At 40.6% G+C, this 15,206-nt stretch overlaps 2 protein-coding genes and 1 long non-coding RNA gene across 5 annotated transcripts in view; 2 read left to right on the top strand and 1 right to left on the bottom strand.

The window, feature by feature from the left end:
- TEX9 (testis expressed 9) overlaps positions 1-5,921 on the top strand; it is a 21,865-nt gene extending 15,944 nt beyond the window's left edge. For both annotated transcript variants that reach the window (XM_036389579.2, XM_036389580.2), the window contains 3 exons: positions 3,065-3,199; positions 3,669-3,803; positions 5,438-5,921. In XM_036389579.2, coding sequence (XP_036245472.1) covers positions 3,065-3,199; positions 3,669-3,803; positions 5,438-5,515 — 348 coding nt within the window. In that variant the 3' untranslated portion in view covers positions 5,516-5,921. The remainder of the gene's footprint in view (positions 1-3,064; positions 3,200-3,668; positions 3,804-5,437) is intronic.
- The window catches only part of MNS1 (meiosis specific nuclear structural 1), a 20,985-nt gene extending 7,083 nt beyond the window's left edge, over positions 1-13,902 (bottom strand). The window contains exons 1-9 of one of the 2 annotated variants that reach the window (XM_036389577.2): positions 13,835-13,902; positions 13,489-13,612; positions 12,915-13,017; positions 11,866-12,095; positions 10,918-11,134; positions 10,732-10,839; positions 9,730-9,987; positions 8,693-8,818; positions 7,038-7,110 (exon numbers count right to left, since the gene is read on the bottom strand). In XM_036389577.2, coding sequence (XP_036245470.1) covers positions 7,038-7,110; positions 8,693-8,818; positions 9,730-9,987; positions 10,732-10,839; positions 10,918-11,134; positions 11,866-12,095; positions 12,915-13,017; positions 13,489-13,529 — 1,156 coding nt within the window. In that variant the 5' untranslated portion in view covers positions 13,530-13,612; positions 13,835-13,902. Of the gene's footprint in view, positions 1-7,037; positions 7,111-8,692; positions 8,819-9,729; positions 9,988-10,731; positions 10,840-10,917; positions 11,135-11,865; positions 12,096-12,914; positions 13,018-13,488; positions 13,613-13,834 lie in introns of those variants that run through there. The other variant, XM_036389578.2, reaches the window with a different exon arrangement.
- Positions 13,129-15,206, top strand: LOC118690694 (uncharacterized). Its single transcript, XR_004980886.2, has 2 exons — positions 13,129-13,765; positions 14,532-15,206. It is a non-coding gene; the product is annotated as an uncharacterized LOC118690694 (long non-coding RNA).

Raw genomic sequence — 15,206 nt, 5'->3', positions numbered from 1 at the left:
AATTGGGGAAAACAGAACACAGCTCAGCCCATCAAAGGCTCATACTTTCATTAATCATAGTATGGATTCATGTGGGCATGCTTGTATCTTAATGTTTCATAGTTCTGGCATTTTAAAACTAACATGGTCTTTGTGGCTTTCTGTGCAGATACTTGGAGGTTTTAAATTCCCTTAAACTGATTGTGAAGAAAAATATTCAGTACTAGTGTTTATGCTGCTCATCAGCTCACAGTCAATAGGGCCTAGAGATTTTCAGCAATTTAGTTCCTTCTCTTAAAGCAAGACAGGATAAATTATATTCAAACCATCTGGGACATAAGTTTGTTTAACCTGTACTTACAGCTTTCTGGAGTGGGAATTTCCATCACTTCCTTGCACACAGTCACAGTTAGAGAGTATTTAGGAAATGGGATGAAAGGTTTATTCACTTCCCCTGCACAGGTACTGTAGCCAGAATATGATCACTTCCCTCACTAGTCTTTGCTTTGGATTTACCATCCTCAGTTGCTAGAAATGTTCCTCATAGATGGTGTTTTCTAAAATTCATCAAGGTTGCCAGTTAGCCCTGGTCATGAAAAATAGTGGTAATCCTTTAAAATACTAAGACAGCAAAAGAAGCAAGTATGTGTAATGAAAGATTCTCTGCAAATTCAGAAGTTACTTTACATAGTTTCTCTGCTATAATAAATTATCTAACTGCAAAAACCATGCATGTAAAAATAATTTTGCAGTAACTGCTGAAATCTCCAGTGGATTTAGAAGACTAAAAACTGCTCTATTTTTTAGATATGAAGTATTATTCAGCCCTATTTAATTAATGTAGTGTAGATCAATTCCAGACATGTTTAAAAGCAATTTCCTGTGAACACAGGCTTGAAATGGTGCTACTGTGCTGCTGAACTCTCATGACTCTTTCAGTCTGGAGAAAGTTTTCTGTATAGCTGAGAGCACAAATGTAACCTCTGATTTTGGGGCTTTTTTTGCTTTTTCTGTTGTTGCAATGTAGATGATGGTAGACCTAAGGTGTGATACATGCTTCCCCAAACTCCTTAGATTATCAAGTTTTTTAAATTCATTAATCCCCCAGGTACTTTTTGTATGTGCCTAGGCAAAGATTCTCACCTGCTTTTCACAATTTACCTGAAACATGGTAACTGTTTCATTATTTTTACATTTTCTTCTTTTGGTGTTCAGTTTCTGTAAACATTACTGCTGCAGCACCCACCTAAGGCAGTAACTGAATTCTGATACTCCCAGAAATTTCCATCTTTTTCTTTCCAGCATTCCAATTTTTTTCTATCTAGTTGATCACATAAATGCTATCACCTCTCTCATCTCTTTTTCACCCCTGGTCTACAAGAACATTCCTTTCTTTGTGTTCTCTCTCACTTATTCAGCCAAGCTCTAATGTTACATAGTGGTCTGGGAAACACCAAAGTCGTACTCTTTTTTTAAGCTTTTGTGCAGGAGGTTATCACTTGCCTTGAGAAAGGCTTGATGTTAAGTACACCTTCCCTCAAAACTGTTTTTTGGGGAGGTGTTTCAGAACTTCCTAAAGATAGCAGTGCTGCCTGCACTGCTGCTGGGAGGACAGAAGGCCTGCTGAGGGTTACTCGTGGGCCATCACAGCCCCTGCTGATACTCAAGTGCCTCAGCCATGGCAGAACAGTGGGGAAAATCCAGAAACTGAAATGGGATGCAATTTTAAAATACAGTAGTTTATCCTCCCCACTCTTAGAGAAATATTACATGAGAAAACTAATCCAGCTTTGACTTAAAGTATTGAAGAAATGGCAGAAACCTTGCCTAGTTACAAAATAAAACATTTATTTCAGGCATTTTTAAGATTAAAAACTCGGGAGTCTAATATATTTAACAATATACCCTCACTAGATGACTTGCAAAAAAGTCCTTGATAAGGTATTATGTGTGACAGCAAATGTCAAAAATCCCTAAAAGAATTCTTAGAATTCTTTCATTAAATGATCTGATTAGCTGATAAGTAATTTGCATTGCATGTGGACGATTTTTTTGGTCATTAAATGCTTGAAAGACTATTCCAAAGCTTTTCATATTAATGCAGAATAAAATATATAGCACAAAAGATGTCACAGACTTCATTCACAACTCCATCATCTTGATACAAGACAAAGAGGTCAGGTAGTATGTATTTCTTGGATAATTGATGTGGAAGTCTTGAGTAACCACCACAGAACAGGTGTAGAATTGAGAAAATAGAACAGTTGCTGAGAAATGAGGCAATCTGAGGGCCCCCTCATTATCCATAAGTCCCCTCTCTACCTTGATTTGGTTAAAAGAAACTTCCTGTGCCATTACTAAAAATTTGATATTTTAAAGAAAGACCCTATTTCTTTTTCATAAAAGACAAGATGTGCTCTTTCTGCTAGAGTTGTTTATTTCTTTTACTCTGTATGTTATCTATATTGCCTGATCTTTAGTCTCATTCTTCTGCTCCTCAGGTTGGTTTCTTTCTCTCATTTCCTCACTTACAGCACTATGAAATACTGTCAGCAGAGTCAAGAGACAACTGCTTTGATTGGTGCCATAACACTTGATGAACTCTTTTCTGCCAGATGAAATAGTTACTACCCTCAGCCATCTGCAGCAGGCTGCTTTCACTTCTTGGTGGTAATTGCATGTGGTAATCTCTGGGGCAAAGAGTTGAAAGGAGCAGGTGGGAAGAAGCAGGTGGGAACACCAGCCACCATTCCAAAATCTGTCACGGAGTGGACACAGTGATATTTTTTCTCTTTTTCTGACTGGTCATACCAGGTCTTTCAATCTTATATGATCAGCTTCACAATTTACCCCAAGAGAAGCTTAAAAAAAATAAAGATGAGAAAGATCCTTTTTCAAGATTTCAAAGGAAAATGGATTGTTTTAATGGTAGAATTGTCTTTGAGACAGATTCTGTTACAGGCCAAAGAAGTTCACTGACTCTTCAGCTTTCAAGGATGAGCCTTTTTTGTGTGTTGTTGATACAGGATTCATTGGAACACCATTATTCATTATTTTCTTGGTTTGTCCTTTGCTTCTTCAATAGGAATTGGAGAGTCTAAAGCGTGCCCAAAAGCAGGCTGCAGCCACTCAGAGTGCAACAGAGGTTCGCTTAAACAGGGCCTTGGAAGAAGTGGAGAAGTACAAAGTGGAGCTGAATAAACTGAAGCAAAGCAACAAGGTACTATGGCTTAGGAAAGCAATTTCCAGTCTGTAATCACTCAGTGATGCTAGAATGAGACAAAAAGCTTGATGGGCTTTGGAAGCTTTGTATCTCTTACAGGCAGCCCCAAAATTAACTTGGAGCAAGTCACAAAAGGCCTCAGTAAGTTATCTTAGAGGATACTATTGCAACCTCTGCAGGAGGAAGAAATGTACAGAATGAAGTTAAAGCCTTTCTGATTTTCCTCATTTCTGTGAAAATGAGACATGTTTAGAAAGAGGGAGAAGTTCACATACAAAGGCAAACCATGGCTCTTATTGCCAAGATTTTCTTTTCTTTTTTAAGCTTTAATGTGGGAGTATTTTGATTAATTCCATTTCTTTTCAGAAGTGTCATGTGTGGCTACTGTTTGTCATTTTCTTATGTAATTCAGGTTTCATTAGTTAAAGCACCATTTCCATAATTTCTCCTTTTCTTCCCTTGGTAGGATGTAGCTAATCAAGAACTCAAAATAATCGAAGAGTTAAAAGCAGAAAACAAGAAACTGCAGAAACAAAAAGGAGAGCTAATTACAGGTTTTAAAAAGCAGTTAAAATTAATTGATATTTTGAAGAGACAAAAGGTAAGGAGCAGACTATGGGTGTATTTCAATTAACAACCTCTAGCTAAATGCATCTACTGTCCAGTAAAGTAATCCTGAAAACTGTAAGTTTACATGGAAGGAAATTAAAATGAGAAGAAAGTATACTAAGAGATATTTCCCAAAATCAAATTATTTTCCACTTACTAGTTCAATCACACTTTTCATTTAAAATACTTGGAATGTGTGCAGTCATTCCCATCAGTTCTCATGCTGAGGCTGCATGAGACATGTAGAGCTATGGGCTGGACAGGACGTTAACAGCACAGAGTGGGTCAGCTCCAATTGCTTACTCTGCAGAATCTCCTGGATTCATTTGGGGATGGAGTCAGTGCACTTCTTGCACCCTCAAAGCAAAGCTGTAAGACAGCTAAAGCAAGCAATGTATGGTGGCTTGTTGAGCAGAACCTCCTTTAAGAAGGGCCAGCCTTAGAGATAAGAAAGTAGAACATTTTATTTACCCTTGGGGTACTCAGTGATCACCAGACATTTAGTAAACACTTTTGAAGCTGTTGAGCCCCAAGAGGAAGAATAGTTCTGGATGAAGTGGCAACTTAAGTGTGTGTATTTTGCACCCTGATGCTAAGAACTGAGAATTGCAATATGAAACTATACTCTTGAATGTGGAATAGCTCCCCAACACAGGGCAAAGGAGGACAGGTAAGTGCAATAAAAGGAAGTGGGGCTGCTTATGTATTTCCAGTGCAAGAGAATTTTTCTGGCAGTAACAAGATGCAGAGGAGATCCTGGGGATTTACCTAACAGTAATAGTGCTAACTTAGCCTTTGGTTGGCCCTTCTAGCTCTGAAGTTTTATTTTGAGAATGAAAACTACACAGCATTCACTCAAAATCTGTTCTTTCAGATGAGGTAGCTTGTTGTCCTCTGGGACATGAATTCACTGAAATGGGTGTCACAGAGCAGCATTTCTGTTTGACTGGGAACCAAACCCATGGTCTCAGACAGATGTCACAAACTGCATTAAATACATTTTAAGCAATTACTAATGCTGTATCAGAACTGCAGATAGGCGAGAAAGCCACTTATCTTTTCTTACAAAAAGTGTTACTCACAGAAGAAGGATGCTGTGAGTCGTCCTTTCTGAAGAGACTGGGGCTAACCCTGCCCCTTGCAGCTTCTGGCAGAAGGCACTGGGGAAGGGCAGCTGAAGCTCACATGTGCTCAGTACTCACAATCAGTGGAAGGATTCAAGTCTGATTCAAACAGGCCTTTTGTTGAATGAATTAGAAAAACCTGATTTAGGCTATTTGTGTAATATTTGTGTGGCAGCTTCAGATGCACAGAGCAGACAGAGCCTGAAGAATGATAGAGGGAAAATATTCCCCAAAGACATTAAATATCAGGAGTAGGATGAGATTTGCTTTGTACTAGCTTTAATGTTAAATTGTATATTGATTAGCTTAAAAGAACATGGACCAAGTTTTCTTATATGTGTTCTTCAGAAGTCACAAGAGTTGTCAGATTTTCAGGAATTTCTTTATTAATGAATTAATTATTAATTATTGCTTTATTAAAACTCATAAAATATCCCAGTTAGCCAGGATTTTGTATTGCTCATTCACACTACTTTACCTTCTCGTTTTTTTTTGTTTTTAGATGCACATTGAAGCTGCCAAGATGCTTTCTTTTACTGAAGAGGAATTCATGAAAGCTCTTGAGTGGGGAAATTATTGATCCCATTAAATAACTTCTGTTTGAAAGATGAGTCAGATGGTACATTATTTTGAGACTGTATATGAGTCCTTGTTAATAGTTAATAACTGTACATCCCACTAAATTGATTTTGTTGATTTTTCTTATGTTTAAATAGTTAAACTTTTGTCAGCCTGACAGCTTGTGTTGTAATGTCATATGAAACACAAATTTCTACTTCATTGTCAGGCCAAAGTGCCCATTCTGTAAGGAGCAGAGAAGCACAGACCATGCAAGGAATATTCCAAGAAGTGAACTTTGTTATTAGTTTGCTCTGTTCTAGCATTTAAAACTGTACCTTACCTATGGTCATATTCAGTCCAAGGAAGTCAGGATTTAGTCTCAGAAAATTCCTTGTTGCAACAGAAATAAACTAACCAGTGCTCCACTTGAGAAGAAAATGTCATGTCCTTTTTAAAACACGTGGTTGGAAAATTGGCCTTGTCTGTTCTCTGTAACAGATCTCCCTCAAAGCTAGCTGGTCTGGCATCTAATTTAAGCACCAACAGCTCTTTTATAGAAATGCCCATAACTTGTTTTAGCAATTACATCTGAGCGCCCCTGGCTGGCATAACCATATGTGAGACTTGCCCTTCATCACCCAGACAGACTCCACAGTCCCATGGAGCTGTATGGAAAACTGTTCCTCCAATCCAGGTGGAAGTGTTCAACCTTTCCCTGGCCATCAGCTGCTGCTTTGGGATACAGGCAGGAGCAATGACTCCGTATTCCCAGGTGCTCTACAAGCATCACACCCATAAAAATTTCATTATTCATCATTGTAATCAATAACTAGAAAGGGTAGAAGAGCTGAGCCTATTGTGTGTATATTAATGAACAGGACCAATACAAGCCTGTGCTGCTTGCATGAACCTCTGCCACACCTCAGCTGTTTGAATGGATTCATCCCTCAGAGTAAGTGAGTAAGAACATGGGACAAAACCAGTCAGTTTATGCAGTGAAAGAAAGGTATAAACAGTAGTTCTGATCTCAGAATGACACAACATATCTGCTTAGAGCCTACCAGTGAAGTACCTCAGATCTACCTCGTGGAGATGAGACACACTGCATTTGAATGAGGACTGTTGTAGTGTAGTGCCAGTGCAGCCACATCTTCCCAGAACCAGTGCATTAGGAGAATCCTTCAGTCCAGACTGGAATACACATGCTAGGTTAGGTTTCTGCTGCTTGCTGCAGAAAACATTTCTAACATTACTACATGACTAACTAAAAATAATTGAGAACTCCAGAACAGTTTATTGATGAAAAATTCAAGTGGACTTCTATAAAATGGACTTCCAAAAAATGCAAATGCACTTCTAAAAAACTAACTGTTCACCTGTTTAGAACTTTGGTTTTAAAATGAAGGCTGTCAATGCTATTAAAAAGGAATTCCTCACTGTTAAAAGCAAATGGAAGTTTTCACTGGGAATCCGATGACACCTAGTGGCAAAGCAGGAGCTGAGCTGAGAGAAGGTTCAGCTCTCTTCTGAAAGTTCATTACCTCTTCTCTGCTGGTAAGCCAACCTGAAATCTTCTCCAAGCATGTTAATATCGTTTTCATCTTTGAGTATTCCCTGCATTAACAGGAAAGAAACATCAGAAGGTAAAACCGAGCAGAGACATTACTATGGATCTCTGAAATTTTCTATGGAGAAAGTATGGTATCCATAATACTATGGTACCTTTAAGGCAAGCCTGAAAACGGTCACAAAATCCAAACAGGTGAGTTACAATCTCTGCCCCCTTTTTTTTTCCTGCCAAAAGACAACATTTAGCTGCATTCTCTTGCTCAGAGGAGTGATTAGAATCAGTACAGCACAGGGGCAGGCTTAGTAAAATCAATCAACTGCAGTAAAAGAGGCCCTGGCTGGGCTGGGGCTCTGTCTCCCCCTTTTACCTGTGTTGGAATTAACTCATACAAAGAAATAACTTGGGAAGCCAAGTAATGCTGGAAAACTTAATCAAAAACTATGTTTTTGAGAAGAGAAGCTTCACGAAGAAATCTAAGTTTCTAATTCTAAATTAATTTTACTGCTAAAAATATGTATGACCCACAGAACATACCTTGCAGCATTTAAAAAAGAGGAACAAAGTTACAAACTGCATTTATATTGAAAAGTTTCCTATTTGGTAGCACTTTGCTGTTTAACCATTTTGAGTGAAGTAATGTGATGTAGGAACACCCAACTCAAGAGACAGTGTTGAAGCAGAGAACAGAAAAGTAAAACATCATACATAGCACACATGGGAGCCCTGGACACTGAAATTGCCAAGGCTTCCTACAACATAAAATTCAAACCAGAAAAGTTTATCAAAATTTTGTAAATATGAGTTATCCTTTAATTAAATCTACATTAGAGAACAACTCACTTCAAGTGTTACAAATTCCTGCACCTGATTATCATATTCATATTTGAAAAGTTAAACTCTGCTCTACTTAAGGTTTTCCAGTATTGCAGAATTTCTTTAACCAGCTGGATAGTTCCCTCTCTTCTGTAAATGCAATTTTACATCCCTAAGGCAGTTCTCAGTTCATTTGTGTACTATTAGGAGATCTTTCCAATTATGAAGCACAATACAAAATAAATTGTAGTTTATTCCTATTGCAATAACTGCTTCCATCTTTTTAACTTTTAAAAACACCGGGATGAACAGAGTAAGCTCTGTAATGCTTCTGTAATGCTTCTGTAAATGCTGCAGTTCATTGCACTGCTGCAGAGTCTGTAGTTATGGAGTATTTGGCAGAGAAGCCAGAGAGCTGCAAGAAATTGCTGCCAAAACCCCAACTGAGAAATTTGGTGGAAACAGGTTTTAAGATGTGGCGGACTCCTTTCTAGCTAGAGAAGCCCTGCTGTAGAACTCATGTTCCATATTTCAAACACTGGACAGGCAAAGTGCTGTGGAAGCTTTCAGAGAGTTCTGTACAAGGCATCAATTGTGCCAGAGAGCCCACAGCCCCTCAGCACAAAGAGCAGTGCTGTAAACAGGCCCCAGCTCAAACACAAAAGGAAGAGGTGAGAGCAGGTGAGCTGACACAGCAAGGACATCCACTGACTCCAGGAACTGCCACAGTTCTGCAACTTCACCTTGAACTATCCAGGAGAAAACCAATTTACAGGACAGACATTAAAAATATTTAAAATACAATTTACTTACTCGAGGAAGATAACCCAGCAATTTCCATGCATGCTCCTTCAAGAGTTTCTGTCTCTCCTCTTCAATAATTGCACGGATCCTTTCTTGCCTTCTCTTCTCTAACTCTCTTTCTTCAAGTTCACGCTCCTACAATAAACAAGTTTTCCTAAGTTCTGTTTCAGCTCTGTGAGCATTCGTTTCCACCACTCTCCACAACAGCATAAAGAGAAAAAAATTTTAGTGGAGTAAATTTTGAACTTCCATTTCCTAGTTCCTGGTCACAGGAAATGCTCTTGAAAAGGATGGAAAAGTGTATGGAAAACCCTACAAAGCATTGTTTAAATAATATCTGTCTGGCAACTGGAAAACAATCTCAGACGAAAGACAAAACTGAATGGCAAGTCATGGGGTGAGTCTGCTATCCAAGTGTTTGGTGTCAGAAGCCCTTTTGAAGGCAGGCAATGTTCAGTTCTGGTGGCTTTTTGGCTCTCAGATGTGTTAGTTTGTTCCAGCCCTACTGCTCTAATCCAGGGAAAGGAGCAATAGGTATGAATTCTCACACTGATGACTGGAAATTGCAATTCACATTACACAGGTGATTTATACCCTATAGACAGGTCTGAAAACAGCAGTATGGGATTCCATGCCTTGCTTTCAGTTTACACCTTTTCTTCCTCAGATCTCAATAAAAGAGACTTTTAAAAGAGCAAGACTAGGCCTGTTCCTCCTCACGCATCATTAGCAGTGCAGCTGACCAGGGATGTGAAACTGGACAGCAGTTGTGTTGCTGATCTCATGGCTCCCAAAGAGGTGTTTGCAGTACACAGCTACACAGGAGGGCAGGAATGTTGCTGACCCCAACCTCTTGAGCTACCAAAAAAGTTAGCTCTAAAAATATTTTTTTCTTGTTAGAAACCAAAACAAAGTCCTTGTTCTCCCTGCTATTCTCTGCAATTCCCATCACCTTTCCCTACCAACACCAGCATTGTCCCTTGGGACAGTGTAAGTACTCCCATCTTAAACACTGCTCCAACCAAAGGTGCATGTGAAACTCTTACTTTTTCTGCAATCCACTGTTTGCGCCGGTCCTCAAGGATTTTTTCCACGGCCATTTTGTGTTCGAGCTGTTTCATTCTCCGTTTCTGCGCGTTCAGCTGCTCTATGCGATCGTCCTCGGCCAGCTTGGCCAACATCCGCTGCCGCAGAGCTTTGTCCTCTTCTCTCATAGCTTCTTGTTTTGCTGCCTTTAGAGCAAATTGCTTTTCATATGCTTGCCTTAAGTCTAGGCGCTGTCTTATTCTCTTTTCAATTTCTGCCTAGAAAGGAAATTTAGTAAAATGCAGTATTACTGAAAATACTTTGAAAAATTCTCAGCAGCAGCAGCCAATCTACTCCATTTATCTTGGAATAAATTTACTGTAGCTCCTAGCATAACTAACTGGAGCAAACATTCCATATCTGACAATGCTCTCCAGTATTAATCAGCTTGGCAAATGTCACAACATTCTCAAAGTTTAAGTCCAAAACCAAAGGGGTTTTTTTTTCCCACTATGATGAAGGGAATCAACAAGACAGTCATTCTGAACAACACTCTAAAAATAGCAGTGTTTGGTATCTCAACACTGTTACATTTTGTCTGTCACCCACAGCAAGGTAAGACAGAGTATGTCCAGGCCCATAGGAAACAGACATGTAGAAAAAACCTCAGTAAATTAAACTGCTTATCTTAAACCTAAACTTGAAAGTTACTGGTGTTCTCCTTCACAAGATAAATAAATGTATAAATGGGGCCACAAGGGTATTCAAAACCTTCCCTTGCCTTCCTGGTTTAAATTAAATACATTAGGAACAGAAAAGGAAACTCAAAGTACAAAATTTTCTCTCCAAAACCTAAGCTAATCTATAAGCTGCCTGTCTGACAGAACATTTAGAAAATAGAGTTGAAAATAAATACTTTGTGCTAGAACATAACTGGAAACCCCAAAGTCACAAACAACACTGCAGACTTAGAAATCCAACGTGTAGAAAAAAAAATCCTTCATATACCTGGCAGCACTTACCATCTCCTTCTTCCTTTCCATCGCTTCTTGTTCTTCCAGATACAGATCTTGGAGGATTTGTTCCTGTTCTTTACGCCTCTGTTCTTCTCTTTCCATGGTCTTGGCAAGCTATTACAAGAAGGAGAGGTTTCTAAATGAAAGACAAAAACATACAACAATTTTTTCTACAATTTCAATTTTTGATACCATGTTTTGAACTCTCTGTTTTTTCTCTTCACTGTCTCGAATTTTAGCCATCCAACCATCTTCTCTTTGTCGTTGCATGTTGGCAAACTCCATAATTTTCCTATTTTCTTCTTCCATCTCTTCCTGTTTCCTTTTCCTCCAGATAGCTTGTTCTTTTATAAACTCTTCAATATATGTCTGAGTTTCTCTTATTTTATCTAACTTCCGTTGTTTTTCCCTGTAGAAGATGGAAAAAAACTGTTCAAATAATTATTTAACATAATAAGTAAGTAAGTAGTTTAACCAGACACTCACCATTAACAAGATATTCCTGAGACTAAGATTTAAGTGACTCTCCTTAACCATTCAGCTAGAAACTAGATAGCTAAATTGAAAATACTTAGTAATAAACTGCCCCAAGAATGGAATCTGATGTCTAACACCTTTTTGTAAGGCAGACTGTACATAAAAGTACACACTGGTGCTGCATTTTATGTATGCCCCATCAAAGAGAAAGAAAACAAAGCCCAATAGCACCACAACCCCTAAACTTTTTATTTACACTGAACTCTCCCCACCCCACACACAATACTCTGCCCTCAGAAACCTCCTTCCCTGTTCCTAAGACATGCAAACAAAGCATCTGGTGGCAAGGCAGGGACACAAGCAGAGGCAGAAATGAGTAATTTGCTGTTGTGTCCAATATGATGGGCCCAATGGAAGTCCTCCTGCAAATAAGCTGGATTTCATATTTGGGGAACAAGGACATGAGAGTGATGGGGACATTCTGAGGTTTCAACAGAAAAATCCATGCAGCTCAGTCTCTTGTTATTAGAGTGTGACCAAGGGAAACTAAAATGGGCCTTAGTATATATATGGAATAGGTGCATACAAATTAGCTTTCTGTGCAGAATTATATGAGTTGCTTTGTTTTAAATTAATAAATAATAAAAATTCAAAGTAACTAACATTTGGTCTTCTTCATAGATCTTTTTTACAATTTCATCAATCATGTGTTTCTCTCTTAGAAACTCTTCATAAGCCTCTTGCTTCTTTTTCTCCTGTTCCTTAACCTGTTTGTCCAGTTCTTGATGGTAGGTTTTCTTCTCCTGGTTTCGCTTCAGTTCTGCAGACATTTCTTCTTTCAGATACCTGTCGTACTCTTCCTTCATCTCTTGGGCTACTTCATCCTCCCATTTCTGTGGGGAAAAAGGCAATGCAAGATTCCTTTTCACTCTCACTACTACAGCTTGTAATGAAAAAATACACAGTATGGAAAGGAATTATGCACCATTACCAGAAATGAAAGTCTTCCACCTCAATCTATAAATATAGAGCCTTAACATGCTTAATAGCTAAATCCAGTCAGTAGAACCCTTGAAGGGCACCCTCAAGATCTGACCAACTGAAGGAGCACCAAAAATATTTAAAGAACAAAGTATTGAGCATTGAAGCACAGGTGGGACTCACTCACATCAGCACAATGACTGGAATGAGGCTGGGCTACAGAGAACACCCTCAATGAGCACATGGCTATACAGCTACTGCCTGCACTGAGCCCTGTATAAAGCAGTAACACATCAGGATCACTGCCTGATCACCAATATCTTTGTATAGATAAATACAAATTTGCAAGTCTTCTGAAGTTACCCAGATCACTGTTTGGAAAGAGTAACATTGTTTTCAACAACCAGACTCTGAGGTAAGGATTCACCACTGTAAACACTTACTGTACAAAGGGTATCATAGTTTTGACTTGGGTAAATACTACAAAACCAGTAAAATAACAAATATAACCAGTCATACACCTAATTCAATCGCTACTCCTTCAATTGCAATGACAAAGTAAACCTTTTTCTTATAGCTAGTAATTGCTTTAATCCTTCATAACACAAAATATATTTTCAATAACACTGAATGCTTGAACAATATTTTAGATAAAAAAGGTCAAAGGAAAAATCTTCTACACAATCCATACAAAGAGTTACGTGACTCAGGTGCTGAGATACGCTAATTACCATGTTCTCATTGTATATAGCTTTTTTTTCAGCAATCTGTGCAGCTCGTTCTTTATTCATATAAGCAGATTTCAGCTTTCTTTCTAACTCTCGAAGTTCAAGACTGGAGGGGAAAAAAAAAATTATCCTATTACAAGGGGGTAGGTATCTAGGGGAAGAAATTACATTTCCATCACTATTTAAACACAGTACTTTTCATTGGGGCAACCCTGATGAAAGATATTGCTCTAGTTAAAGGGCAGAAAAAGAAAAAAATCCATTTAAAAACAAGAGTTACCTATATTTCTACACGTGCTATCAACAGTTCTGCATACTTCACTTCTAACTATATAAGCACAGGTACATGCACATACACATGTATGCTCACAGATATACCCAAGTGTACATATACACATATTCAAAATGAAAATTTTGTGGATCGATGTTTTTTATTGACAATTTTTTTTAAAATAACTTATTATTATACTTTGATCTCAAAGTAACTTTTCTTCAAGGTCTGAGTCATCTCCACTCCTGCTACAGCTTTCCCAAATCTGATAACAGGAGCAGCCAGTTTGGGAAATTTCTGAATTACCTGTTTGCTCTGACTTGTTGCCTGATCTTCTCATCTCTCATTTTCTCGAGGTCCCGCCTCGCCAGCTCAGCCGCCAGCTTCTGCTCTCGCTCCAGCTGCAGCGCTCTCTGCTTTCTGTTCTCTTCTGCCTGATGACAACAAACAATTTCAGTACCAACTCTCGCACACGCATATTTGGGAGAAGGCAAGGAGACTGTGCAGTCAAGCAAGACTTTCCAAGTCAGTAAATGACTTGAGGAAAGCTCAAGTTACTGGGGAAAGCTTTTGACAGGCGAAGGTAAAGCCAGGCGTACTCTTCTCCTCGGCGTTCCCCCTCCCTGAGGGCGGCCGCCCCCGCAGCTCTTACCGCCCGCAGCGCCTCATCCAGCCGCTGCTCCCGCTCCAGCTCGGCCCGCAGCCGGGCCGCCCGCCTGCCCCACTCCCGCTCCTCGGACGCCTGCGGGCGACAAGGGAGAGGCGGTGGCGCAGGACAGCCGCGGGGACCCGGACCCCATGCCGCCCCCCTCACGGTCCCGCTCCTCCTCGGTCCCTCCCGTCACGGTCTTGCTCTCCACGCCGCGCCCAATATCGCTCCCCTCACAGTCCCAGTCCCCCCGCCCCAATATCGCTCCCCTCACAGTCCCAGTCTCCTCCCCTCCTCAGCTCGCTCCCGTCACGGTCCCACTCCCCCTGCCGCCCCAAGCTCGCCCCCCTCACGGTCCCACTCCCCCTGCCGCCCCAACCTCGCCCCCCTCACGGTCCCACTCCTCATGCCCCCCCAGTGTCACTCCCCTCACGGTGGGTCCCACTCCTCATGCGCCCCAGTGTCACTCCCCTCACGGTCCCACTCCTCATGCCCCCCCAGTGTCACTCCCCTCACGGTCCCACTCCTCATGCCCCCCCAGTGTCACTCCCCTCACGGTCCCACTCCTCATGCCCCCCCAGTGTCACTCCCCTCACGGTCCCACTCCTCATGCGCCCCCAGTGTCACTCCCCTCACGGTCCCACTCCCCATGTCCCCCCAAGCTCTCTCCCCTCACTGCCCCCCCTTTACCATCCTGCAGGCCGTTGCCGTGGCAACGCGCGGCGCCGCCGGGCTCCAGGACGCGGTTTCACTTCCGGGGAATCGCCCTCGCTGATTGGCCAAGATGGCGACCCGACCCTGACGCGTCGTCGCTTAGGAGGCGGGGCCACGGGAGCGTGACGTCACTGCGAGGGGGACTTTGAAAGATGGTCTTGAAACGCATTTCTTGAATCGTGACTTTAAATTAATGCACCCGGCTCACCTCTAAACACAAACCCCAGGTGGCAGCGTTTAATAAGGAATTTATCTCCTTCACAGCTATGACGAGGGTTCTCCACCAGGTATGGGAGATAGAGGTACAGGGCAGAACACAACAGCCAGAACATGAAGCATGATCACCAAAACAGATGATTCTGATAAGGTTACTTGGTACAGAGTCTCCTTTATTTAGGAAAACGCAGCCCTCCATATTCCAGAGAGACCTTACACAGAGCACAACTGCTCCCTACAGTTTTCCCAGATTTACTCTGCTCGAAGAAGGAAATCAATCTTGTGGCACCCAATTCCCCAAACTCTCCTCACCTTAATGTTCTTTGCCACACAGTTGAATAAAACTAAAGACATTTAAGCTTATTTAAAACAGTATTTCAAATCAATTAGTGTCACCTACTTTGTAAAATTAATTAAAATTAATAAAGCTTAAGAGAAGAACATG

Source organism: Molothrus ater, chromosome 13 (genome assembly GCF_012460135.2).
Source record: "Molothrus ater isolate BHLD 08-10-18 breed brown headed cowbird chromosome 13, BPBGC_Mater_1.1, whole genome shotgun sequence".
Lineage (NCBI taxonomy): Eukaryota > Metazoa > Chordata > Aves > Passeriformes > Icteridae > Molothrus > Molothrus ater.
Note: the sequence above shows the minus strand (reverse complement) of the source record. Positions and strands in the feature narration are given on the sequence as shown.